Source organism: Melospiza melodia, chromosome 5 (genome assembly GCF_035770615.1).
Source record: "Melospiza melodia melodia isolate bMelMel2 chromosome 5, bMelMel2.pri, whole genome shotgun sequence".
Lineage (NCBI taxonomy): Eukaryota > Metazoa > Chordata > Aves > Passeriformes > Passerellidae > Melospiza > Melospiza melodia.
This window is the reverse complement of record NC_086198.1, coordinates 20278884-20306094: the sequence shown is the minus strand read 5'-3', so window position 1 is coordinate 20306094 and position 27211 is coordinate 20278884. Positions and strand designations below refer to the sequence as shown.

The 27211-nt window shown below is 39.4% G+C and overlaps 2 protein-coding genes across 3 annotated transcripts in view; both read right to left on the bottom strand.

Moving 5' to 3' along the window:
* Positions 1 to 21079, bottom strand: part of CENPC (centromere protein C) — a 28195-nt gene extending 7116 nt beyond the window's left edge. Inside the window, exons 1-18 of the mRNA XM_063156541.1 lie at positions 21004 to 21079; positions 19597 to 19643; positions 18504 to 18565; positions 18097 to 18185; positions 16869 to 16959; positions 16546 to 16765; positions 15489 to 15692; positions 14935 to 15314; positions 13457 to 14294; positions 12868 to 12906; positions 11583 to 11650; positions 10472 to 10540; positions 8618 to 8722; positions 7710 to 7808; positions 5021 to 5119; positions 4584 to 4738; positions 4078 to 4168; positions 2603 to 2672 (exon numbers count right to left, since the gene is read on the bottom strand). Coding sequence (XP_063012611.1) covers positions 2603 to 2672; positions 4078 to 4168; positions 4584 to 4738; positions 5021 to 5119; positions 7710 to 7808; positions 8618 to 8722; positions 10472 to 10540; positions 11583 to 11650; positions 12868 to 12906; positions 13457 to 14294; positions 14935 to 15314; positions 15489 to 15692; positions 16546 to 16765; positions 16869 to 16959; positions 18097 to 18185; positions 18504 to 18565; positions 19597 to 19643; positions 21004 to 21018 — 2741 coding nt within the window. The 5' untranslated portion in view covers positions 21019 to 21079. The remainder of the gene's footprint in view (positions 1 to 2602; positions 2673 to 4077; positions 4169 to 4583; positions 4739 to 5020; positions 5120 to 7709; positions 7809 to 8617; positions 8723 to 10471; positions 10541 to 11582; positions 11651 to 12867; positions 12907 to 13456; positions 14295 to 14934; positions 15315 to 15488; positions 15693 to 16545; positions 16766 to 16868; positions 16960 to 18096; positions 18186 to 18503; positions 18566 to 19596; positions 19644 to 21003) is intronic.
* A 3840-nt stretch (positions 21080 to 24919) lies between these two features.
* The window catches only part of UBA6 (ubiquitin like modifier activating enzyme 6), a 28049-nt gene continuing 25757 nt past the window's right edge, over positions 24920 to 27211 (bottom strand). For both annotated transcript variants that reach the window (XM_063156539.1, XM_063156540.1), the window contains 3 exons: positions 26919 to 27006; positions 26438 to 26532; positions 24920 to 25200 (listed from right to left, as the gene is read on the bottom strand). In XM_063156539.1, the coding sequence (XP_063012609.1) occupies positions 25065 to 25200; positions 26438 to 26532; positions 26919 to 27006 (319 nt within the window). In that variant the 3' untranslated portion in view covers positions 24920 to 25064. The remainder of the gene's footprint in view (positions 25201 to 26437; positions 26533 to 26918; positions 27007 to 27211) is intronic.

The following is a 27211-nucleotide window of genomic DNA, read 5'->3' as shown; positions in this document are numbered from 1 at the left end:
TGCCTTTCAAAAACTAGATCCTCCTGAGCACAGAGGCCAACAAAGGACTAAGAGCTGTGCTTGAAGCCCCATCTACTGACAAATAATAGAATTGTCGCTATACCAGAGCAGTATTCCCGAGAACATCCCTTGACAAACTTGATATTGCTTCTTAAAAAAAGCAAACCACAATCATATTCAGATGTAGTCCAGCTACAAAATGTTCTCTGCAAACTACACAGGACACTTGTCTCAAGAAACCAACCAGCCAGAGAGCAACAAAGCCATCCAGCCTAAAAAGTGACATACTTTACCAAATCTGCCCTGTTCACCTTGACATCCCAGCCATAGAATTAGGAAAACACAAACAGGCATGCTGACCTGAAACGTGCATTTGAACACCTGCACTTTCCAGCCTGTGTCAGGAAACGGTCTGCACACATTAAATCTGCCTTAGAAAGCATCCTGAAGAACTATTTCTCTTGACTCAAAAGAAAACCCTCTCATGATCTTGCTGCCAAGTTGCAGGGGGCAAAGACACCTCTGTGCCTGATATGACATTGTCATCACTTCTCATCCCAGCCCACCAAATGAAAACACATCCCTGGAAAGCAACAGCCTGCTGAGCTCTGCCACAGCATCCACCCACGCTCTCCTTCAGGACCACAAGCCCTGAAGTCCATACACATAAGTTACCTACGCTAACCCCTTCAGTATCCATCCTTCTGCTACCCAATCTGCAGACAGGTAACACAGAAAAGAATCTGCAGGGCATTTTTGTTCAGAACTCCCTGGCTATTAACACAACTGAAAAGTTTTCTTGTTCTCATTTTTAACTGGAGCCAGTTTGCTGCTGGGATCAGAGACCATCACATCCATGGCCTGACCGCTGGGAGACCTGCTTGGGTTAGAAGCAGAGTCTTAGGTTTAATCCTAGCCCTGTACTTTTTCCAAGTGGCAAAGTTCCAGATCTCTGTAGGCCTGAGGAGCTGAAAGACTTAAAAACTAAACGGTTTAGTGGGTGGGATCCCCTCAAGCAGTGAGACAGCATGTGTGCCCATCTGGTAGCTGGTATGGCTCCAGAACAGGAAGGACATTATTTGAATCTTGCTGACCTTGAAGAGACCAACCCAAGCCCAAAATTTAGAAAAGCTGCCAACATCAAATTTATACCTAGTGACTAAATTACTTTTTTCTTTTTTAACTCTTAAACTGCTTACAAAAGTTGAAAAAAAGGACTGGAAAAAAAGGACTTTCTGTGTAGTCTGAACTCTGACAGTAAATAGTTTGTTTCAAGACAGGCACGTTCCTGTTTCATCTTCTCAGAGCTACATGTGACTTAGCCATGAATGAAAAGAAAGCACACAACTTCTACCAAGTATTTCCACTGTCAGTCTACTTATGCACTAACCATAGGAGCTTCAAAGAGAATAACAAAGTATTAGCTCAAATTCCCCAATCCAAAGGATCTTTCACAGAGGCATGATAATCTTGGTGTCCAAGACCTTTCACAGACACAGGAAATTAGCTGAGAGCTGAAAGCCAATTCCTCTTTCCTACTTTAATGTATACTCTAGATTTAGCATAACGATCATGGCCAAGACTGGTTACAAGGTTAGTGCTCAATCCTCAAGTCCTTAAGAGTTCACAATTCCAATTCAATTTTCCTTATCTCCTTCTCTTCAAGGATAGCAATGACCAGAGAGAGAAAGCAGTATATGAGAAGAGCTGTAGTTTATCCTTATCTTCAGCCAGAAGGAACCTCGAAGAGCTTGGGAGACAAATGCTATGTATACCATCTGCTGTCTAGACTTGGCTTCTGGAGTATACAGTATAATTACAGCTTTCCCAAAGGTCCTCATTATTATCCAGGAACACAGCAAGCAAATCAAAAGGAGATATTAGAGTAATACATTTGGCAATGACCTATCACTGTTACACAAAATAAAGCTATCAACAATGTTCAGAGCTAATCAGGCCATAGCTTCCACACAAAAGACGCAACTGATAAGCTCCTACTTAAGAGCTCCTATTTTCCTATTCAGATTGGAGGCACTAATCATCCAGCTGCCAGACAAGGAAGGGTTGCCTGTCGTTAACATATGAGAAGGCAGCTGGACCCCAGCACAGCAGCCTTGCAGCAGCCCATCTCCTAGACAACAATTACTGGAATGCAAACAGCAGGTTTGTCATTTAAACAGAGATTATTCTAAGCAGGTTGTACCAGGCAGTCGTTAAGACTATCTATCAGATGTTAGCTGAGCATGCCAACATTTTTTCAAGTGCTAAACATCTTTAGGGAGATTAGGCATATTGATACAATTTGGAACAACAAATACACCCACACATTTCATACTTTTATCTTTCTGTCACTGGATGGCACAAGAACAGTAACTGATTCAGAGCAAGGCCCTTCAGTATGCCATTTCAGTTTGACAGCAAACAACCAACATTCTTCTGTGTTTTTTCCCCTCAACTCTTCTTATCTTGATTTCAGCTGCTCTGTATTCATTTGTAATGTTAGGGTGGGCCCACTCAAACACTTTTGTACGTAAAAAGGACTTCAGAACATACAAAAACTTGACAAGTGTTTAAGCAAACTTCTTTGCAGAAAGTTCTTCACCTGTCTTTGAGTTGTGTGAAGAGAAGAACACTTTCTTCATTTAGAAGATTTCGTATGTTATATCCATTTCCTACAAAGAAAAACAGAGTAAGTTTTCCTTAGCATCCACTGGCAATTTTTTAAGTCCTCTCCTTTTTTAAGTCAGCCAAGTATAATTCCATTTAATATATTTTAACAGAAGGTATATTAGCTCTTAATCTAGGATGCCACTCTTACAGGCAGGTCAGTGCATTTCAAAGAGATGACAAGGAATACACCTAATGTCATTTACTTTCATCTGTGCTTAGAAGATTTTTACTGAGAAGAACGTAACAGGCATGAACTCTCAGCTCTCAAAACCCACAATAAAACTTTAAGGTGACTGAATTTACTTCAATTTATTCCTACAGAAAATATCAATAAAAACTGTACATGGAAACTTATCTGCAGATCTTGACTTGAGTTTTGCATGCTAACCTGACCACAAAACAGAATTATCTAATAGGCCCTGAACACTGGGAATGAACAACATCCTCACATTCATATATGGCCACACAATGAATTACAGAGATCACCTGCCACCACCATTGCATTGCCCATCCAGCCATACTGAGAGCAGCCATCAGGAAGCAGGGAAGAATGAAGTGTAGATCTTTATGGTCATACAAAACTTTCAGCATTTTATATAATCTGCTTTCCCAATAAAGCAAATGACAAAATTGTCTCTGCAGACCCACTAGACTTTTAAGACTGTAACACCAAAAAACAGCTTCAAAGCACCAAGCATTAACTGAGCAATGACTGTTCAGTCAGGACACTGTGCTGAAAAGTTAACAGGGAAAAAATGGGCTAATTCCTCATTTTCTGAAGATAAACCTCTTCACAAGAAAGCTATACAAAAGCTCTCTATAGTTTCATGTACAGCCTGCTTTAACACTACTATAAATCTCCAGACTAGTGTCTTAAGCCACTGATGAACAGCCTCCCATATGGAATTCCTGCCACTTTTATATCAGAAGGACAAAATCAGGTCTTTAAATTCTCAAGAAAACATATGAAGTTACAACCTATTCAACAAGATAGCTGAACCTGCTATATATGAGAAGCACAAAGCACAAAATGGTGAACTGATCCAAATGGATTTTCATAATTTTACATAGGAAAAGAGCAGCAAGCATATGGTGACAGAAACAATTATATTAATTATGAGTAACATTCGGCTGTCTGTGATGTTTCCTCAACACTACAGCTAGTGACAGAACCAGAAAACCAAGAGAAATTTACTCTTAGAAGTTGGTAGTGTCATCAAAACTTTGAGGCCACAAGAGGTATGTGTATCCCTGCATTCAACCATTACATGATCAACCCACGTCCAGTGTTTTGTCATATTCCATTTCACCCCGTAGTGTGCCACTGTCTATTCAGTCATTCTGTTTGGATTTGATTCCTAGCATGCTGATGTAGGCTCCTGCACCTCCCAACAAACACACACTCACCTGCTGGAACATAGAAGCAGTCCCCTGCAGTCAGGCAATACGATGTGTTATGTAATGTCACAATAACTTTGCCATGGATAATATGGAAAGCCTTAATGGAAGCCAAAGGGTTCTAAGGTTAGCACCATTTAAAGAAGATATCCAAGAAAACACTTGTACACACATAACAAAGATAAAAACCCAAATCAGCCAGCAGAGCTGCAACCTCTTTTCCCCATACTGATGAAAAACACGATGTTCAAAAGGGGGATGGGGTCCAGTTTTATTTTTCTGATATTTCTATCTGCCTGCAAGATTTACAAAGTAGAAGCAGATGGACATACAGATTTAATACAAAGCAAAGCAGGGCAATATGCATGCAAAGATCCTTCAGTAAAAAATTCATTAATGTTCATTTGTTTTGGGGGCAGGGCAGACCTCTCAACCTCATATGTTATTTCCAACCACCCCAACAGATCTTCTGTTTACAAAGTCCATTTCATAAAACTTTTTAAAAGCACACTTACTATTGTATCCGTGTCGACAAACTGGTGTCCCTTTTCTTTATATGGTTGCAGAATCAATCTACCAGTTGCAAAAAGAGACGTATTCAAATTTTTGTGTATTTCTACTGCTTCATCTTTGAAGAAGTAAGTTTGATTGCCTGCAGTGTTTATACAATCTACAAAAAATGTCCAGGAGATTAGCATTAATGCTACTACATAATTAGTCTTGTTACAAGCTCAGTGCAATACATATTGTTTCAGTGCAACACCTCCAAAAGCCAGACTCAACATTTAGCTGAAAAATTATGATACTTCTTATGTCTCCCTCAGAACCTTCTCCAGAAGAGAAATGAGTATTTCAGATCCTCACCTTTTTATGCACAATGTGGCATGAACATTTTTTGTTCTCATAAGTCTACATAATTCAGGAAGTCCCTTGGTCCCACCCATCAACTCACCTAGATGCACTTCATTATTTGTTACTGGGTCCAGTACAATGACTGGCTCAGATGCATCAGCTAGGCTGTGGTCCAAACTTGCAGGTATCTCTCCTCTATCTGAGGATACAAAGAAACCAAAACAAGACCAAAAAAGAAATCAATATAGATTTCAAGAAGTTAATAATTTAACCACAACTTTTCCACAATTCCCATGTTACACATTAAGTAAAGAAATTTCCTTTAATAAGTGACTAAATAGAATGAACACTCTTCCTTCAAATAAAGAAAAACATTCATAACAATTCTTTGAAAATATCTTTTTCATTGAAATAATTTCTGTGTGTTATAGATGAACACTCTCTAAATCCTAAGGAATTTTCTGGGGAAATGCCACCTATTTTTCCTATGCTATTAACAACAGTATTTATTCAAAACCAAACTCTATGTTTTGAGAGATGTTTTTCTAGCAACAGATGCTGAGAGAATATGAAATACATGATGAAGAGTGAAGAACAGGTGGTTTTGCTCAATGTATTGTTGATAGGCATCAGGGGACTTAAGAGAGAAAGTGTTCAAAGATAAGCACATGTCCAATTTTCCTGTTCTAAAGAAATAACACTATGGGAATCTCACTCTAAGTTGTAAATCTGAGAACTATTGCTATAATAAAAAGGACTTTTCCAGAGAAAGAAATATCCTAAGAACTGATGACAACACTATGCTTTTCAAACAGAACAGGGATGCTTTAGAATGTTCACGGCAGAATAAATATCCCAAAGCTCTCCTGCAGAATTCTTTTAAGCAGACAATTTTAGCTCTACAGTGCACAGGAAATTTCTTTAAACACAGACAGAAGAAGCATGCTAAAGGCAAGCTATAGCACTTTGTAGGCACTCATGGCAGCTTAAATACTCTTACAGTAAAACTATCAGGGGGAGGAAGAAAGTTACTGTGTTTGAACAGCTTTGTTCCAACACAACCATCTCTATAAAAAGCAGCAGCAACAGGTACAATGCTATAGCTATAAAAACAGAATTTTTTTTGTATCAGTAACATTTAAGAATTTGTGCTGGAAATTCTACTTGGCTGACAGGCCTTACATGCATCACTAAGACCCAAGGATGTAAGTGAAAGACTATCTCTGAGAATGAATGTCTGCCACACAGGAAATCAATCACTTCTGGAAGACAGTTCAAAGGCACTTGAAGCAACCAATAGTTCTTGTAAGATACAATATGAACAGTCACTACCAGCTCAGGATCTCATGGGCTGCAAGTGATTTATATTACAATATAAACTGTACTTAGACCAAATATTGATCTATACCAGGGTCCTGTCTCCCATCAGTGGCCCAAAGTAGGTACTCCTTCCATTCCTCAAAATGCCACAATAATATACTCAATACAATATATTCAGTTGAATACTTTCCACCTCTAACCTGGAGCTCCCACACTTTATGTAGAGCTATTAACTCTCCGTTTAATGTATCTGGTTCTTGCCTTGAAACGACATAAATACTTTTATGCATAATATTCTGGGCAGGAAGCACACAGTGAGAATGGTCACCTTATTTTGCTGAATAACCCAGCTCTCACTGTCTTCCTTCTATACCTCCTAGTTCTTGTGTTTAAAAAAACAAGCAGAAAACCCCAACGAGACCATTTACTTCTATTTCCCTTCTCTATGTCACTCATGATTTCAGAGGTGATTTAGACCTCTAAGGAAGAGGCCTCCATAGTACTCTCTTCAGGATTGAGGAGAATTCACTATAGGAAGTCCTTTTAGGTTTTTCATGAGCTTTCCCTAAGCCTTCTCTAGTCCTACCACTTTCTTTTTGAGGTAAGGAATAAAATTTATATGAAACACATGTAAAATCAGAAATTGGTACCAACAGTGATTGTTTTCTTCCTTATTTCTCTGATGATTATGTCAGTCCTGATTAGTTTAGCAGTAGATCCATATGGCATTTTCCATGTTTGTTAGCACTTGTTTTAATAGTTCTATAACTTTAAAGAGAAATGTTTCCACTTCAAAAAAAGCTCTAGACAGTCTCCATAAAGAAAGGCTCTGTAGCATTACAACATCTTCCAGAGAGCATAGCAAAAATAATTTGGCTTTTGGACTTTCACTCTTTTCTGAGCACTACTTACATGTTTATTATATACTGGCCAGAGAGCCTAGGTTTGCTTAAACATCACTTTATTGCCCACTTTTAATCATTTTATGCACTGTTCTTAAAGCTCTCCACCCACTGTGATGTGGTTTTGTATTTAAACTACAATAGCTTGAAGCCCTACTAACACTCTCTGCTGCATTTTTAGATGTATTACAGGCTTCAGCAAAATGGCTACAAGTTTTTATACCTTAACCATGCCCACTAGCATCATAATCTGAACCCAGAATGAGTACAGTTTAGTCTCTTCAGCCCCTGCTTTAAAGGCACAACAGCACTTCTGGGTATGTCTAACACTTTTTCCTTTCTTACGCTGAAAAGTGAACAATTTTACTACAACAATGTACAGCATGGCTATAGATCCAGTAGGAGCAGGTTTTTCCTCATCAGATCACATTAATAAATTACGGTATAAAATTATTTTCACCCAGAGAGAGAACTGAGTGTTTACGGGAGAAAAATCTTAGAGCAGTAGAGCATTTGATTAAAGAGACTTTTTAAAGTATCCAAAGGAAAAAAAGTCTTTGTTCCTACCTGTTTTATCTCTTTTCTGCTTGGGACAATCCTTCCTCCTTTTACTCTTCCTGGGAGATTCTGTTTCTGGATGCACAAGTCCACTAATCACAAGCCCTCCTGAAACAAAAGGAAGTTAAACAAAGTCCACTAACTCACAGTAAATCTAAAAGAATGCAAACTTGCACAACCAATCAGCATTTCAACTGAGAATAGACTTCCTTGATGCTCAAACTTTTCAGATCACTTTAGAAAGCCAGAACAACCAAAAAACTTTTTAACATTAAGTACTTTGGAGTGCAATGCAACTTGAGACATTTTGAAAATTATTTTATCAAATTCAGTCAAAGAACACTTCAGAAAACCATCACATGCAAATAATTTTTTAAGATAAAATATCACTTTTACAGACACAAAAAAATACTCTTTTGAGTGAACTAATTAATTAGGAAAGGACTAAACTAGGCTGAATTGTCACTAAAAAATTACTGAGAACAAGATATATTTTCTCACTTAGGGTATTTAACACTGAGACTATAAAATGTTATAGTATCTGCTCTTGAACACAATCCTTACACAAAAAGAAATGCTCCAATGAATGATCCAGTGGATTGTCTCTTTTTCCAGTATCACACACAATCTCTGACATAAAAAACCCACTAGTACAGAGCAACTGTTCTGTTCTTCCCTCAACAGTGAAGGAAAAGTACTTAACATGCTCTGCTGAGATTATTTTCAGCTGACACAGGAGTGTCAGAAGAGAAGAAAACTACATGGAGAGATGACTAAGTAACTGGAGACCAAATAATCTTTTTTAAAAAGTTACCCAACAGTAAGCATCTCAAGGCTTGCACAGCACAAGATCAAGTCAGATTTTTCTATTCTGCTTTGTCAGAAGGAAGCAAATGTTGGTATTTTGAAACCAGTACCTGAAGGCTTCATAGTATAGTTTACGCGCTCGCCTCTCCAGTATTCCAGAGGCTTCAGCCGTATCCTTTTTGTCCGACGAACATTAGGTGTGTTGGAAGGCATGACTGATTTCAAGGATGAAGTCATTAAGTATGAAAGGAAAATTCAGAGACAGAAAATATTAAGTATTCTTTCCTCTTGTTCTGTACCACAAGGGGGTCAGCCCTTCCCAGCTGATATTTTTATCACATTGCTATCATGACAAGAAAATAGGATTCAAGTATTACCAAATGCCTTCTTTCGCATAAATCAGTATTTCACCCTCCTTTTTCTTAAACAATCACCACCCTGACTCGACATTAGATTTCATTCTATATATCTTAGTGAGCCACTGATACACAGACATTAGGAGCTCAAGCTCAAGGACAGCAAACATGCTACATCTGTGAAGACAAAGTTCTCGACAAAGACTAAGAATCTTGCCTCAATCTGGGGGATTTCATTAGCAACCATGAAAAGGCACTGCCTCAGTTATGGGGAGGGTAACAGAGACTGCCTAAGTACATCCTTCTCTTCCACATTCAGAAGTCCTGTTTCCAGGGTCCAGAGGAGCAGCACTTTTGCAAAAAGAAACCACACATTTCCAGGATTTGTCAGATATTTATCTTCAGATGTACTAATCACACAGTCTCAACTTGGAATTTGTGTAAGCTGCCATATATGAATGAAGTATGATATTTTATTGTTTGTAAGAAGAGTAAAAGCCCCTTAATATCTCAAAGCAAATTAATCAAGAATATTTAAATATTTAAAAATGGTAAATATGAAACAGTTGCTGAAACAGTTTTTGAAGGTAGACAACTAAAGTGTTGTGCAGAAAATAATAATGAAGCCAATTAAAAAACACCCATAATGTAAACAGACAAGCATGGGACTACAGCTGACTGCATGACCATTGTTCCATCCTATCCAGACTCAGACCGCCACAGAAGGCAGGTTATTTGCACCCTCAGTTTTACTGCACAAAACCAATTCAAACTCTTACTGTTCTCACTGTACAGTAAGAGTTTGTGCTGACTCAGTTTTTTAGGAATATATTCAGTGCACACAGCTGGGTGTGGAGCTGCAGTGCCAGCCAGAGATCGAGCTCTGCAGGAGAGCCTCAGGCAAGAGGCCATGAGCTGATGCTGACCCTCTGAACCACAATGGGCACGGGGACCTGCGGCCCAGCCCAGTGACCGGACACTCAGGGACACAGCAGGAGCTGAGCACTCAGCTGGAAGGACCAGCAGCACCCCGGACTGTTGAGCACACAGAATGTGAGGGTACAAAAGCCCAGACAGTCCTTGGCTCCAGTTTAAGCTGTTATTCTGTTGCTACACTATAAAATTACTTAAAGGAACCAGAGGTCTGAGACTCTGCCATGAGAAACTCAAATGCAAGCCAGGAAGGAAATCTGGCTGTGTACAGAGTCAAATGGGGCACCTGTCAGGGCACTGGAGCCACCCACTGTAAAGGGGTTTCATTCCCAGGACTTCAAGTCTGTGGTGGTGGGAGTGTGACTGCCAGAGTGGCTCCTGGATGGTCAGATCTGAAAGTTTGCTTAACACAATACCATGAAAAACCAAAGTGTGGCAGTTAAAAAGACAATTGTTGAATGGAGCAACAAAAAGAGAAACACTAGGAGTTTTAAAAAATAACTTTCAAATTAAGAGAAGGGCTGAAGGCCTGAAGAAATAACAAACCCTATCTGTAAATACTTATGAACAGAGGAACCCATTTCTAGGTGTCTGTGTCTCCTTCAGTAACATTTAAATCAAGTTGAAAATGCACTTGCATTTACACACTTACATTATATTTTAAAATACTCTTACCTATTTTATGCTTTGCTCTTTCATCTGACAACAGATGTCTTAATTTGTAATTCAAGTCTTCAGAATTATCTGAAAACACATTCAAAAACCCCAAAGGCATTTATTATTCCTGACTTTTATTCAATATGCCAACTAGAAGAAACCAAAAGTAACACATACAGAAGTCCCAAGGATAGTGCTTCCACCAACACCTTTTGCTATAAACATATATTAAATCCAGTATAGATAAACAGTATCTGTAATTAGTTTTAAACAGAGTAAACTTAAAAATTACTTGAAAACTATACATTCAAGTAAATACTCCTCAGACCTATCCCTCTTGATAAAGTGAACATTGACAAATTATAAACTATACACATAATTTTACTGATCATAAAGCAAGGTCATTCAGATTTATATCACTGAAACCTAACTTCAGAACAAATTTTTTTTTACCAGAACACACACAAAAGTAGGTATCTGAAAAAAGCATTGCATGGACTAGTGACATCCACATCTGGCTCTGAAGCACTAAGGAAAAGACTTTGTATCTCCAGGGCTCATGTTCATTACAACAACATGTGGAACTTGTGCAGTGAAATTTAAAACTGAAACCAAACAAATAATAATAATCCTCCCCACACAAAAGCCCCCAAACACAAAACCAAACCAAAAAAAAAAAAAAAAAGAAAAGAAACAAAAAAACAAACAAAACAAATAACCCCTCCTTGAAAAAAACACCAAAGTATTCTTTGGGGAACAGGCCATGACTCCATCAATGCTGTAATTTGGCTCAGGTTTACCTGAAGTGTCTGCATACAGGACCATCACATGGGAACACATCAAACTGGTACAAACTGAGCCTGAAAATTTTGTTCCAAGTATTTTAGAAAGAATAACTTTATCCTGGTATGCATGATGCCAAAACACAGAGGGCTACGTTCTCCCAAAGCTAACCAGATAAAGCTGGCAAGCTGTACCACACACTTGGATAGAAATGCAACCACAGCCAATAAAATCTGCATTTCTTCTCCTGCACAAGCTGAATACAACAGAAATTACTGAACTGTCAGTCACAGTTTATAAGAAGCTTATACATAAAATGCAAGGAATTACAAAGTTCAAACATTACCTGAAGATATATCATCCTGCTCAGGACACTTAGTGCTGGAATCAAGTCCATCCTCTAGAACAGGCCCACTGCAAAGGAAAAAATATACACCTGCTTGAACATGTCAAAGGAACATTACAGCACTACCAAGAATAGCAAATTAAAGTTTTTACCAGATCATGTGGGCTGGGTTCTATTTTGCTTTTAAACAAGTCTCTACCAATTACACACTGAAACAAATGACTACTCCTTAAAAATCATAGGTCAGAAGTTCATGAACTCCTCCCCTTCTCAATCATCAGGCAGACCATGAGTGTTCACACCTCCTCTCTGAAGAGGTTTCCTAAACTTTTTTCTCCATTCCAGAACAGACCTTCTCACTATGCAGCATGACCTTACAATTTTCTATACACCACAATTATAAAAGATAATTTATAATTAAAAGAGCTTTAAAGAGTTGTTTTGCATACTCTAAGGAAAGGACAGGAAAATAAAATGTAGTCTGTCATAAAATCCTCCCCATAAATGGCAACAATTTATACATGTAACTCCAACAGAGATTCTCAAGCAATCAAGCCACTTGTCACAGAACTTCTACAGCCTTAGAATCAGCACCCTCGACCTTCCTTCTTCCCCCATCTGAGGCTGTGCTTCATTGCTTTTACTGTGCCAATGAAGTTCAGCTGTTATCTACCTCAACTCCAAAAGGTGCATTTCAACTACCTAGGTTAGCAAATCTACACTGCAAATCTCTCCAAGTCAGTCTGCAGTAAGTTCTCCTTAGAAATGAAGTCCCCAATATTTTCAGTACAATGACTGCATAAGAATTTAATAAATTCACAGACTGCCACTCCTGTTTGCTTCGTTATTAAGTTTCCATCTCACAAAAGGGGAAGAAGATACATGCCTATGTACATGCACAAAGAGTTTGGATTGTAGATTGAGCTCTATACCCTACTTGACATCAATTTTACTAGTGCAGCTGTCATTAGTTCTAGGAGCACTGATCCTCCTGTTCAAAAATCACACACTAATGTGGAAGCAAGCCTCAAAGGAAAGAAATCCCCAAAGGCAATAAGCTTATTATGACCCCCTATTCATGACAGGAAGAAAAATTGTATTAGTTTATTAACTGTATTAGCACAGTATTTAAAGCCCTGAAGCAGGAATCACAATGCTGTTCTACTCAGTGTTTCACCAGCAGGGCACAGCACACAGCAGCTGCACCAGCTGCCCACTCTCAGGGTGTCTCCATGGGCCAGAAGTAGGATTAAAGTAACGTGTTTCAGACAACTCAGGAAATTACCTTTGGCAACTCACAGCCCTCTCTGCTACAATGGAATCCCTAGAAAAGAAAACAACACTCTTGTTATATTTTGTGTTAAATAAACTTAATGAAAGGAACCCGTAGGTCAATAATTTTATGTCCTGAACAAAACTATAAAAAAGACATTAAAAAAAATTAAAAAGCAATGCAAAGACCTGTGATTATCAACCAGGTTTTAGACCACTTGAACTTAGTCTTTAGATTGACAAAAATAAATATAGCTGAAGAATTAAATGCTGTATTTCTAAATTTATTTTTAAAAAGGAACCAACTTGACAGTGAAGTTATTCCATGGGTGGTGGGGTTGTGTTAAACTAGATCTGCTCTGCAAGTCTCACAAGAAGACTTGAACTAGAACAAGTTTCCTCATGTAGGAGACAAAAAGTATGGCACCAAGCTTTGAGAAAAGAATGTTGATTAAACTGCTTGTTTCTCTATTAACTATTTAACCAGCCTCAAACTACCATGTAATTGAACTGGGCCATCTCTGCTTAGAAGCTGACAAGATGTATTTCATTATCTACCAAGTTACATACCACATTTGTAAAGAATCACACAAAAAGCTTACTGTGGTCCACACTGTCTGTTAGGTTTTCTTTTTTTACTTTTTATTTTCACATCTGGTAATTTCCGTTTTTTCCTTGCCGTGTCCCGTACAGAAGAGCTGTCAGAATCTGTTTGAGACTCAGAGCCTTCAGAGCTTGAGAGAAGAGCTTTATTGGTTCTACGTGGAATCTTTTTGGGTATCTTCCCTGAAGACTTGGCAGAGCATTTCTTTCCAGGATTCTTCACAGTCTCCACGGGATGCTGGAGTGCTTTTAGAGGAGTTCTGTTATTGGCATCACCAGGTGACTCTGGTGTGTGTAATGCATTTCCAGGCTTTTTGGGCTTAGTCAACTTCTGAATCACACGAGTCTCTAATTTCTGATGCAAAGATGTGGTGCATACTTCATTCAGTTCCACAGGCTCTCTTTCAAGCTCTTCTTCACCAGGTCCACTGTTAGAACTCTCTTCTCTTTGTAACTGAAGCTTTTTATTACTACTTTTCTGGACAGATATTTTAAATTTTTTCCTTGAAGTTGCTGTCTCTCTCTTAGCTACTTTGACTTTTGGCAGTTTCTGCTTAGCAGTTTGTTTCTTGTTAACTAAATGCTGAGAAGCTTTAGAAGCCATCTGCAGATTCTTGGAAGAATTGAGAGTCTTTTTCAGTGATACAGTCTGCTTTTTCTGATGCCCAGATGAGAGCACAGGTAAATCCTCACTTGGCATACTTGTTTTACGCTGCTCTTCATCAGATGATTCTGTTTCCAATCCAGGCCACATCGATACTTCAGCTTCTGGTTTCCAGGATGTGTTCTTTTTCTGGTTTGGAGAGTCTTGTCTGAGTGCATCCTTTTCAGTTTTTCCTGTCAATACACAAAATATTTGGACCTGAATACCTTTTCCCATTAAGCCTGAAGACATGCATTAACATCTGAATGCACAAAAAAACCCCAAAGAATCAAAATGGGGGGAAAAAATAAAGAGGTATCACAAAACCAGTTTTATCACCATTGGCTAAAAGAAGGCTATAACTAAACTATAGTCCACAAAAAACTTTGCAGTGTTCTTCCAGTATTTCCTAATAAAAAAAGGGGGCAGAAATGTTACATTCAGTCTGCTTTCCAATTTTCAGTGTTCATGCTACAAAACCCTTCACAAATAAAAAAACTCAATCCCCCTCCTGTCCAAATATAACTGCCTTTCTATGGCAAGAGGAACAAAAGCTTGTTGGGTACCTACTTCCCATGACTCTTCATACAAAAAGGCAACACTGCTAATTTAATTGTTAATGTTCTAAGAGGAAAGGCAAAGGATATGGCAAAAAAGTGAAGACACTCTCACTGCCTCTCTGTCTCACCCAAATCTAACTGCACAACTGAAACAGCTAAAAAAATCTATTGATGTTTATCATCTACTTTATTATAATTTTCTCATAAACCACCAGAAGATAATCTAGGAATGTGACCTGTAAGGTCAAGTCTGAAGAGCTGTTAAATAACTTACCCGCACAAGGACTCTTTCGGCTTTGAGTTGTAAGGACATTTTCTTCACTACTAGGGATTGGATCTGACACTGGCCTTTCTTTGAAGTCAAAAGCTCCAATACCTGGATGATCCAGTTTCTGTTTAGTAAGTGCTTTACCCTGTACTTTTCTGTTCTTGACTTTCTTATTCTGTGTCTTCTCCTTTTCAGAGGGCTGAGGTTTAGAAATGGGAGCTGCAGAGCCATCCTTTTTTGATTTTTTCTTCTTAGTGGGTATCGAAAGCCAAGAAGTAAAAGATGCACCACCCGATTCATCAATTAAAAATTCACATTCATTTTCTATTTCTATTTCTTGATGCTTCACAGGACGAGGTGATGGTGGTGATATGGAGGTTGAGTACCTAAAGAATGGAGGGAAAAAACATTCCTATCAATCAGGGTGGGGGGGAAATTGACTTTCAGTCTTTCAAATTCAGTGATAACTCCCCACACCTAGACACAGTACAGAATGTTCCTCAAAAGAATTATTATAAAGTCCATCCATCATATGTTCCATATTAAGGCTCCATACAAACCTCTGTCCAAATGTTCCTGTTGCTACAGCTGCAAAGACAGCTGAAGAGAAGGTCTTCTGTGTCCGGGCAGATGATGCAGTAACACGTTCTGTTCCTCGCACAGGAACAACCTGCTCATCTCTCCCAGGCAGTGGTCCTTCCAAATTTTCCACTTCTCCATGGCTCTTTGCTGCAGCTGGTGTACTCCGCTTATCAAACTGCAATCTACAAATGAGAAACAGCATTCAAATATGCTGCCATAAATCCTGAGTGCTCAGTAAAGTATGGTGAGGATGAACAGATGTTCCTGCTGACAGCATCTCACTTCCTATGAACGAGCTTCCCTTTGGAAACTTGCTACAAAACCCTAGGTGAGCAGTAGGGCTTTCCAGTATAGTAGCAAGTGCCCACAGGCATCATGGAGTCAGCATGTGACTCTTGATCAAAGGCTGCTCTGCAAGACAAATACCTAATTTTAGGAGGATGTGCTTGAGAAATTGTCAGGTTTCCTAGTCGTAGATGCACTGTCTTTCCAATCTCACTCCATCAATGGGATCAGAGTCAATCCATCTTTATGATCTATCCCAGAGATTCAGTCCTCCAGGAAAGCAGAACTGTGGCCAGGACACTGGCCAATGCTGCAGTTCAGCTTCAATTCTTCCAACAAGGAGATAATAATCACAACTGAAGCTATTTTACCTCAAATAAAACATTTGTACATTGAGAGCGAGAGGAACAATGACTGCTCATTTCTGCTTTAACAAATTCTTGTTAACTTTTAAAGTCAACACTGTCAATAAGATTCACTGAAGAAGTCTAGATGATCTGAGAAGCTGATACTTTGGTGCACTTTCCCGGAAAAAAGAGTTAAATTTATTTTGACAGGCTTCCTTCACTTGGGTACTACACTTATCACCAGAATATTCAATAAAATATAATTCTGCCCTTTCTATACCCAGATATAGAACTTCCTAAAAAGCTTTCAATTATTTTTTATGAGTTCACAATCCAAACTCAATTTACCTTGAGGGGGAGGGCACACCTGGAATATGACACCACGACGTGCAGCTATACTTACTTAACTGCAGGAGAACTTTTCGCTTCCTCCACAGGAAGAGGTGATCCAACAGCCCCACGATTATCCTCAGGGTTCAAAGGCACAGCTGGACACTGGCATGGTGCTTCAACATCTTTTAAAGTATTTTTCTTTTTACTTTTAGACACAGGAGACACTGTCTTTTTAGGAGTAGCTATACAATCAGGTGTTGCAGCCTTCAGGTGTGATTCACATGACAGTCCTGCCATATACATAGAACAGGTTTCATTCTTTTACTTAAAACCTTGCAAAATCCCAAGTAATAGTTACTCTAAAAACCTTAATTCAGTAATAGTGTGACCAACCTCTGCTGCTGACTGGTTTTAGTAGTGATGCAGGTGAGGGTTCTGCAGACTCACGGGCTCTTTTCACAGAGCTGGCTGACCCTGCCTTGGGCTGTCATAGTTGGTAACAAATAATGAGATGAAGTAAAATATTTGATAAAGCAACAGTATTTTAACAGGAATACACATTTCTGTAGAACATTAATATAATTCACACTGTGGCATTCTAAGAAAAACAGTGCTGCAGTAACTCCCACTGTCCCACTACTTCAAGATGTCTCATGTTCTTCCCTTAATTCATACTCATTCAAATCACAGTTGTATTTCACCTAAACACTTCAACTTTCTATGGTGCAAAACTCTAAAAGTAACTGTAAATTTCAAACAACAGGTAAAACAGTGTGTACAGTAAAAATCTATATGCAGCTTGAACCAGACCTCTGGCTAACCTCGAGGTAAACTACTTATTATTGTTATTAGAATAAATTCATTTAAACTGTTTAATTACCCTTTACTAAGACAAGCTGACATTTAGCAAGAATTGATTTGAGATTATATTCTAACATCAGACTAAATTAAACAAACACCATTATAAGGTTGCCTCTTCTAAACCCTACCATTAATAGAATATCCTACTTAAAAAAGAAAAATCAACATATTAAAACTAAATATACATTCTAGATTATTGGCATCATCCTCTCAGGCAGCACATTAACAAGGCCTTCACCTTGTTTCCACTCATCAACAGAGTTACAGCCTATGAAGTTATTGTATGAAGTTACTGTATAGTTAAGATAGCTATCAGGAGTTATCCAGCTGCTTTTCTACATGAATCCCCTTTAAATTTTACTGCCCATCTGATAGCTAAGAACTGTGCCCATATATTTGGCAAAGTGACCACAACCAGCTCCAGTGGAGTCCAAGACAGCCATACCCAGCACCAGTAATAAGGCAGCGTGCTTCAGCCTCAGACCATGAGAAATTTAACTATCCTGGACAAAAAGCTGAAGAAGCTTTCATTAGTAAAAACCCAAGGAAAAAATCTATTAAATAATTCTACTTTTAGAATATTTACTATTAGAGCACAACAAACTAAGAAAAAATGCACATTTTCAATAACTGTCATAGATCATTAAATTGTAGCCTGGATACTTTTACAGTGCTCATACACAAGCAAATGCTACAGAATTGAACTTGTACCCACGTGAACCTGTATGCAGTGCTACACTATGGCACTGACAGAACTCACCCTTTGTCTCTCGATTGAAGTCCTCTTCTCATTTTTCAAAACAAAGGTTGAGCTATCTGGAGAGTTTATTGTAAGATCACTGCTGCAACCTATGAAGAAAAAAAGCAGTAAATATGGGAATCTTGGAATTGTCCAGGTTTTATTTATTTTAACAAGTTCTAAGGTTCACTAAGGTGATGTAAATCCAAACAAGAAAGGAATTAGATGCTTGAGAAAGAGATTATAGGACAGCTAAGACAGTTTTAAAAAGCTGAGAAGGGACTGTTCTTAAAAAACCTGAGAACTATTTCTATCTATTTTATCCCTATTTTTTATTTCTATGTACTTACCACTCAATATAACACAAGGAAAAAAATAATTATTTTCTTTTATCAGCAAATCAAGCAAAACACCAAATAAGAGCTTACTTTCAAAACAATCCTGTATGACTTTCAGTACGTTTTGACCTGGCTGTAGATCAATCTTATTTCTAGAATGAAGAGAGAAAAATATTTTCAATCAAAAATGCCAAATGCTCTCATCTCAAATATTAACATAGCAAAGTTTTACTTCTAAATGTTTTAGGTTATTATTTCTTCAAGCTCAGACTTTAATACATTTTTACCTACCATTTCCATGCATTGATATCTGCAAAGAAATTTGTCTAAGTAGGAATTCCAGGAAAAAAAGCTTCACTGCTACAGATTATAATAAGAATGAAGAATTCTCTCTACATTAAAGAAAACATGCAACTACTGCAACAGCCCTGAGGTAAATGAGCTTTAGGCTGACCAGAGTCTCACTTGAACATGTAATTTTTTATAAATCAGACCTGGAGCTATGTTGCCTGCACAGTGATGCAGCTGGAACCAGGCCTGAGGTATTCTATCCATAAGCAAGTGACCAGCTCAGCTGGCTGGATTATTATTTCAAACCAGCACAAATGGAAAGGGCAGAAGTGAATGATTCATCAGCCAGACAATGTTGATCAAAACCAAAATAATAGAAAAGCCATGGAGTTTTACTCTCACAATGATCATGATATACCTTTAAAAACAACTAATTGTGTACATTTGGTAAGCTCATGAAATGCATTTCCAGAAATGAATTTCAGCAACAAAAGCTTCACAGACTCCTAACACACATGTAAAGAACATCACAGCACATCTCTAACATTTACCAGCAAGGTCCAAATATGCTAGAACTCTGCCTGGGTTTAATTTCCCTACTTCTTAAAAGGCAACATGTTTGTACAGATCACTGCTTCCCCACACAGGCAGCGCAGTTAGGGGTAGTTTAGGTACAGCTGCACCACAACCTGCTGCCTCAGCAAAGGGAAACCTCAGAGCCTTGTCCCCTCACAGAGCTTGCTCCTCTTACCACTAAGAAATACAAGAAATTTGGGAAACATCACATGATCAGTTTAATAAGGTACATCAAGTAGTTTTGACATTTAGCTCTAAGATAAAAATCAAGGTAAGTTTTCCAGAATCCAAGAATAAGTTTTTAAATGCAAATTACCCTCCTCCATGGCAGAATCTTGCTCTGTAGTCTTTTTTTAAACGATTCTGTGAAGAAATAAGAATCAATTTTTACTAAGCGTGACACTTGACGGGAAAACAAGCAAGCAGATCTCGAGGATTCTTGAGACATCCTGAAGTAGTGGGACAGTGGGAGTTACTGCAGCACTGTTTTTCTTAGAGTGCCACAGTGCCTCTTCATACATTTGAAACCCAAGTACAACCAGTCATTCGAACAGCAGACAGGACTCCAGCCATTTACCATCACTAGAGCAGTAATAATTCAAGCAGCAGCACGTTCTCTGTGTAATCAAATAAAGCTGCTGACCTGGGAACCAGTAATGGCTGTAGAGGATAAAATGGGAATGAAGGGCAAGAAAAATTCAACAGCAAAGCAGAGTGCAGTTCTTCACAAATGTGACAGGAAAATATCACAAAAAAATGTAAATGTTTATCTGAAAAACAATTATAACCTCTGCCTAATTCATATAAATTTAGAATATTTAGCAACGTGGACAGTATCTAATCCTAACACAAGAGAATTCTACACGTTTTTGTGAAGTTTGCCATATTGACAGTATTTTGCATTTCATTGCGATTCCCCTTTGACTATTACTTCCGGTATCAAAAATAAACAAACGCTATACGGATAGATTTCACTGCAAATTTTCAACATCGGTTTAAAGCGGCAGAAGGAAGATACAGGGAAAACAAATGACCAAAAGCCACTACTTCAGAAACTATACTGAAGCACACTGCGCAGTCAATCCGGCACTCGGACATTAAACCCCCTTCCCTTCGCAGCAGAGTGCAGCACAATGCACTGCGCACTAAAGAAATTAAAATTTCCTGTAAGGACCTAAAAGAGCCTTTACCAGTTCATTTATTATTGTGTCCGTGTCGCGCTACACATGAAGAATGTTAAAACTCAAGCACGATTCTAGCGTGCCTGCACAAATGTCCTGCTCTTGATGCGCTGACTCTCCCGTGGAAGTCGGCTCTCCCGCGGCAGCCTGAGGGGAACGGGGAACAGGACACGGGTCTGGCACAGACACCGGTGCGCTCAGGGGAACAGGACACGGGTCTGGCACAGACACCGGTGCGCTCAGGGGAACAGGACACGGGTCTGGCACAGACACCGGTGCGCTCAGGGGAACGGGGCTCCCGCCACGCCAGCCCCACAAATGTCCGTGCCAACCGCCCGGACCCGCAGTGAGCGCGGAACCCCAATGCCAGCCTCGGTCTCCTCATGGGGAAGGGGAAGATCGGCCCCGTCCCTCCCCTCAGGAGCGCGCCGAGGGCCGCGCCCCTGCGCTATGGATGGGCCCGGCCGCCGCCCACAACAAACCAGACAGACAGACACAGACATACAGACACACACAGAGCGGCCGCTGCCGCGATCTCTCACCAAGGCCTGCGCCATCCCGGACCGGGGCCGGCGCGCGCGCGCGCCCAGCGCCGCCTTCGAACCTCGCGCGCCTTTCCCGGCGGGCGCGCGCGCACGGCCGGCGGACGGCAACGTGCGGGCCACGCCCCCCCGGCCCCATCCCATTGGTCGCGCGCCCGGCTGGGCAGCTCGTTTAGGCGCGCGCGGCTGTTACGCCTGCGCAGAAGCAGCGGCTGCGCTCGTCGCCCCGCCCCTTCTCCTGCCCGCCTTTCTGTGAGGGGGCCGGCGGGGGATGCTGCCCGTTCTTTTATTTCGCCCGTGGGAAACGCCACTTCAAATCCTCGGGTTACGAAATGCTACAAAGCATCCCTTCTCACCACGGGGCGTTGCAATTTTTTCTTTAAAATTCTACTGAAGAACTCAACAACGAGCAAAAAACAACTGCTTGAGAACGTAAGGGCGCAGTACCTTACAATGACGGCAAAACATTGCCCAAAAATACAGTTTTAGTGATGCTTTTTATCACACACTTGTGACCGGAACACCAGGTCTTACCCCTATCCTTTCAGACTACTAAAGGGAAGGCCTATTCTATTTTAAAAGTACACCATAACGCGGGAGGTTAGCACTTTCTTTTCACGAAAATAGTTTAGATCACTTTGTGAAGAGGGCGCTGCTCAGTGTGCATCAGATCAGAGCTGCAGCTTTTTCCCTATGAAATTTAAACTTGTGTGCTGCTGGGACAAGTATTAACTTAACACTCCTTCCCCGTCTCTCACCCGTGCCATACAAAAGGACGGGCACTAACACAGTTCTGCTGCTAGCAATGCTCATGGAACACTTATGCTTAAGGAACCTACGGCTCCTTTAGGCTTTGTGCACCACGGATAAGCATCTGCACCGGCTACATAATCAACCGCACGCAATATACCTTTACTAAAATATTCAAAAGGTCTCTGGTCAAATTTATCAACGTTTCCAAAAAGGTTTAGATTGCTGCACTGTGCTGCACATTTGCTTTCTGTAATTGCATGGGATTGATAAACTTTCAGTTTCAGCTTTTGGCTGAAATTCAGTTCCTTTTTTAAAAATACTGGCCTACATTCACATTGTTTCAAAGACACAAGGAAAATTACAAACATGAAGATCATAAACTTATCTAAAATCTTTACTTGTATTTGATGACAAGTCTGACATGTGTATGAGCTCCCTGCCTAGCTCAAATCCATTTTACTTCAGGATGTGAAAAGCCATGAAGAGGTGACAGCCTGACTGGTGCCAGAGTTTTTCTCCCTATATACCCCTATTCTTGCATAGTTTTATCTTTTTAATAAGCAGTCACATATTTCCCTGTACATAGGAAAAGGGTGGGAAAATAATATGGAAACATCTATTTTTTACTTGTGGTATAGATAATAAAAGCTTAAAACCATCTGATCCATTAAAAGATTCTTGTTTACAGTATTGAGACCCTCACACAGAATCCTCACTACTCCTAACATTAAAGAAACATGATGACTAACCAGAGAAAAGTTCATCTGGCTGCTTAATACTTGGCATGCACAAATTAATTAACTGCACCTATTAAGAGTGATAGAAATTCAGAGAAAGCTGGTGTAAATATGAGCAAACTCTTCTAGAAAGCATTTGAGTGAGAAGGATCTTCATTACTGACATAAAACTTCCTTTGATTCCTGCAAATCAACTGCTCTCTCAAAGAATGACATTTTGAAAGAAAGCTATTTGAAGTGCTCTAGTGGAAAGACAATTCTTCATTGTGGCAGGAAGACAGCAATCTTTAGCTGCTCCACAGGAATTGTGCGTCAGTCCTAGACAAAAAGCTTTCACTGCCATGAACAAAAATAAAAGAGATAAAGCAGTCCTCAGGTTCCAGGTAATGCTACAAGACTCTAGCTTGGTAGCACTGTGACAACACTGGAGATTTGGCACCCCAAAATTCACTTGCCCAGAGCCTTTTTAGTATGACCATGCTGAGTACCTGCAGAGACTTTTGATAAAAAGCAGGAACAGATTGAGAAACAGGCTCTATCAAATACAAATACTGAATCAGTGTACTCCACAATCTTCCATATAAACACCTTCACTGAATCACTGTACTCCATAATCTTCCATTTAAACATCTTCACTCTCCATATCAGAAATTTAAAAATGTTTAAAGCAGGAAGAACAGTTTTAATGAGCCACTTGATATGCCAAGTTCTTCTACACAAAGTCCTCTTGAATTACTAGTTCTGAGATTTTACCTAGATTAATTTATATCCAAAAATTTTAAAGGTGTGCTAATAAATATCTAGAGCCATTGTGCATTTTTAGTTTTTCCATAACCAACTTTTCAACTGAGCAGAACCCATCCACAGAGCATCCATCCATCCTACAGACACACACACAATAAGAGCAGCATAAAGATATTACTTTATCTGTAAATTCTGGCTGTGATCCCTGCCAGCCTTGACCAGGACTTTTTACAAGGCTCTCAAAGGCATACATGTCATTAGGAAAAGCCACTGCAGGAATTATATCTGACAGTTTACTTTAAACCCTGAGGACAGTCATATGGCATTCTAGAACAGTACTGAGACTTTACTATTTTTAAATGCTGCTTATTTCAAAAGCATAAGCATGATGTTAACACCACACTAACATAACAGAGTTTACTTACTCAAAGTTTCATTTCCCAGCCTCCAGCTGTGAGAGGTGACGGTGTTTTCTTGTTGACCTAAACCTTTAAGTGATCCTTAGCACTAATTAGTGACATCATTAAATTAAATGTGAAGACATCCCTAAAGCTTAATAAACTATGATTGAGGATAAACAGCTAAGTTGTTAATATCTTTTGCAACAGCTGCAGAACATAATGTTCAGTAACAATCTCTAAGCTGAAACATATGAGAGGGTATTTCAGTTTAAGTTTCTATTCTAATCTTGCCTTGCTCTACCCATGATGGGGAGAAAAAAAGTACTACTTCAAGTACCCAGTGCTTAGATGAGTTAAATTATGATGTTTTTGTAACACACCTCTGCCTCACCATAGCAGCAAAACTAGTCCATAATGATTTCCAGTTAAATAGAAATTTTATAATTACATATCCCAATAACTGACCAGTGAGGGTAAAACCTCGTGGTTCAGTGCAGCTCAGACTTGTTCTGAGGACAGGTGTACAGCACAACAATTTGCAATAGGGAAATGGTACCAAAAGGAGCAGCTGAGGTAACAGTTTGCTTTGACAAACATCCAGAGGTATTTGTCTTTTCCTCCCTTTAACATCGAGTGCTATAGTGATTTTAATTTGGTGAGGGCAGAAAGGCTCGACGACATTTCTCTTTGTTGAAGACCAAGTTTTATTGTTGAAAGTGCTAATTTGGCTCTCCGATAGTTTTCACTTTCCCCATACTGCAGTATTCCACAAAGAACAGTCTTAGTGCAGATAATCAACAATTCCAGCTCTCTGGACTTGAGGGGAGTTTGACAATTTACAGCCCCTGCCTACGTCAAGACTGACAGAAGACAGCTGTGCTGACCACGGCACCACTAAGCAGCCACACACAAAAGCAGTTCCTCTGCTTTTAAAAGGGAGTTTAAGCCTTTCAGATGGATCTAATCTCACATGTAGATGGCAGGAGTGAAATTCTTGTTTGAGAATGGAGTAACATGAACAGAGTTTGAGATGTTCTTAGAACACCAGGAGTATCATAAAATGGTGCTTCTCCTATTTTTTGCACTCTTCCCTAAGCAAATGCAAATTGCCTAATTTGCACATGGGGACCATTTCTTAGGTTCACCATTCTTCTTGCTTTCCTCAATACAAATCTTGCCTTAAAGCTAAGGACTGTACTGGACATTCCATCTCATAGAGTGACCAATCCTCCTTTGAGCAAACAGGCTTGAAGAATACAGGAGCAGAAGAAACAAATCCTGTTTGTCTTCAGTGCAAAGCCACTGATTTTCACCATTTAATTAAGGCTTCACCAAAAAGAAATATATAGTACCATCTTTAATAGCTGAAAATTAGCACACTCCTTTCAGAACAAATGGTCCATGAGTGACTTTTGTGTCTCTACCATCAATTGTCTTCCTGAACAAAGTAGTATCTCACTGGTGGCCCGGGCAAGTCTTCCTCTCCATCAGTCTCTGGAGCAAATGAAACTGTCAAATCCACATACTTCTTATCAGCTGATGGTTTCACAAGCTTTTGCATCCTATAAAGAAATGAAGGGCAGTTCATAAATGCACCAGGAGAATTGGCAGTGGGAATTCAGGGCCAGACTAGGAGGAATTTCACTACCAGCAATGTGTACTGGCCCAGCATACTACAGACCAAATTAAAATAGAGACTACACCACCTCTAAATTGCACACAAAAGCTGATCCTCCACCTGAGCTTCAGCAAATAGTATTCCATTTTCCTGACAGACACACCCCATTAAAGTCTCAGAGTAGTAAAAAATCCTGATATTCACAAGAAGGCAGCTTCATACTATATGACTTTGACTTCATTACATACCCCACTCATTCAAAATTATTTATACAGCTGTAAGAGAAAGCATATAAGCAATGTTTTTGGAGACAGGCTGTAAATTGTCATCTTAGTATGCCAGGCACTCTACAACTTGGCAGCTCTTCTCACCCCAGGAGTTTGAAGTAGCTTGCTAATACCTCTCTGCCTGATACCTACTGTCAGGCCTTCAAATCAGTACTGATCAGTGCATCCACTTGCTTCAGCAAAGCCTGTGAGCACTGACTACCACACACTTCACAGGAGCTGTAAGGAACAGATTTTAAGCTAAAGTAGTTCAATCCACAGGTAAGGCAGAACTAAACCTGGGTGAGATCTGGCTGTTATTTTTCAAAAGCCTTCAGTCAAAACCCAATGCCCTGCCTTCACATCCTACCAAAATGCCAGGGTGAAATACCACAATTTCCTGTCTGCAAGCAGCATAGCAGAACCTTTTTGAATGTCATCATTCTTAAAAGGGCTGAACTGATGTAGAATCTCAAGCAATTACTCTAACTGAACAGACTTACAGAAATCTCAAACTGCAAGCAATACATTATTCCTTCAGAGCTTAGTTGCTAAATATCAGCATTAGTTTTAAGCCAGTTTCAAAAGGTTCTAGTAGTCTTGTTCCGCTTGAACCATGGTACATTCTTTCCCCTCAAGAAATTACTGTCAGACTTCTTTAGCTTTCTCATTCTGGTATTCAACAGTTAAAGAAGCATTTTGCAAGTCTCCTTCTCTCATCACAGAAGTTAACTCACTCTCTCTTTTTTCTTTTACAAAAAGTAAGAAATTATCTTTTTTCTTCCCAAAGTATTAATGGCTAGAAACCACTTTGAGAGAAAATACTGCTGTCAGACACACATCCTTTGATACAAGCAATTAACCTAATTTGTATGTGCACTTGCATCCCTAAATCCATTCTCCGGTTATACTTACGTCAGCTTTAATCTTTTAATATGGCCTGGCATCACAGGAACATAGAGCATCTTGACTCCTTGTACAACCATAGTTGGTTCAATTCCATATTTCTCCTGGAATTCACAAATTAAAACTTGTTAAAAGACTAGAACAGCTGCCCAGATACTACTGCTGCCTAGATTCTACTACTGCAAATACTACAGCTAATTATTCAAATCCACAGGATCCAAACCAGAAAACCTGCTTAAGCATGGATGTTGATAGAAAGTTTTATTAAGATACATTTGAGCCAAATGAATTAACAAGGAATTTGAAAACAGGCTTGAATACCTTTACTTAAGAGACATTCCCATTGACATTAGTTATTACTAAAATTATTCTGGTTTGAACAGTAACTTGATAGAAATATAAAATAAAACAAAACACAATTCAACACCAATTTCAACAAGAAACTCCTTTCCTCTTGTCTTGTATTGACCCAGGACAGTAGATAACTTACTCTGACAGCATTTATGAAGTCCAACAGAGTAAAATCCTCTTTCCCATAAATTGTCCACCTGTCCCAGATGGTAAATGATATCCCATTTCTGTTTTAAAAAGTGAAAGGTTGTTACTTTAGAATGTGAACTCAATCATTCCCTTTAAAAGTGTATTGGAGAACTGCCACGTCTTCTTGTTGATGTGCTGTTTAATCTTGAGCAAAAATCTCTTCCCTCTCTGCTGCCATTTCTCCAGCCCCCTGACCTTGCTAAGCACAAGACACAGTAAGAGCTCTAAGTAAATGTGGTATCT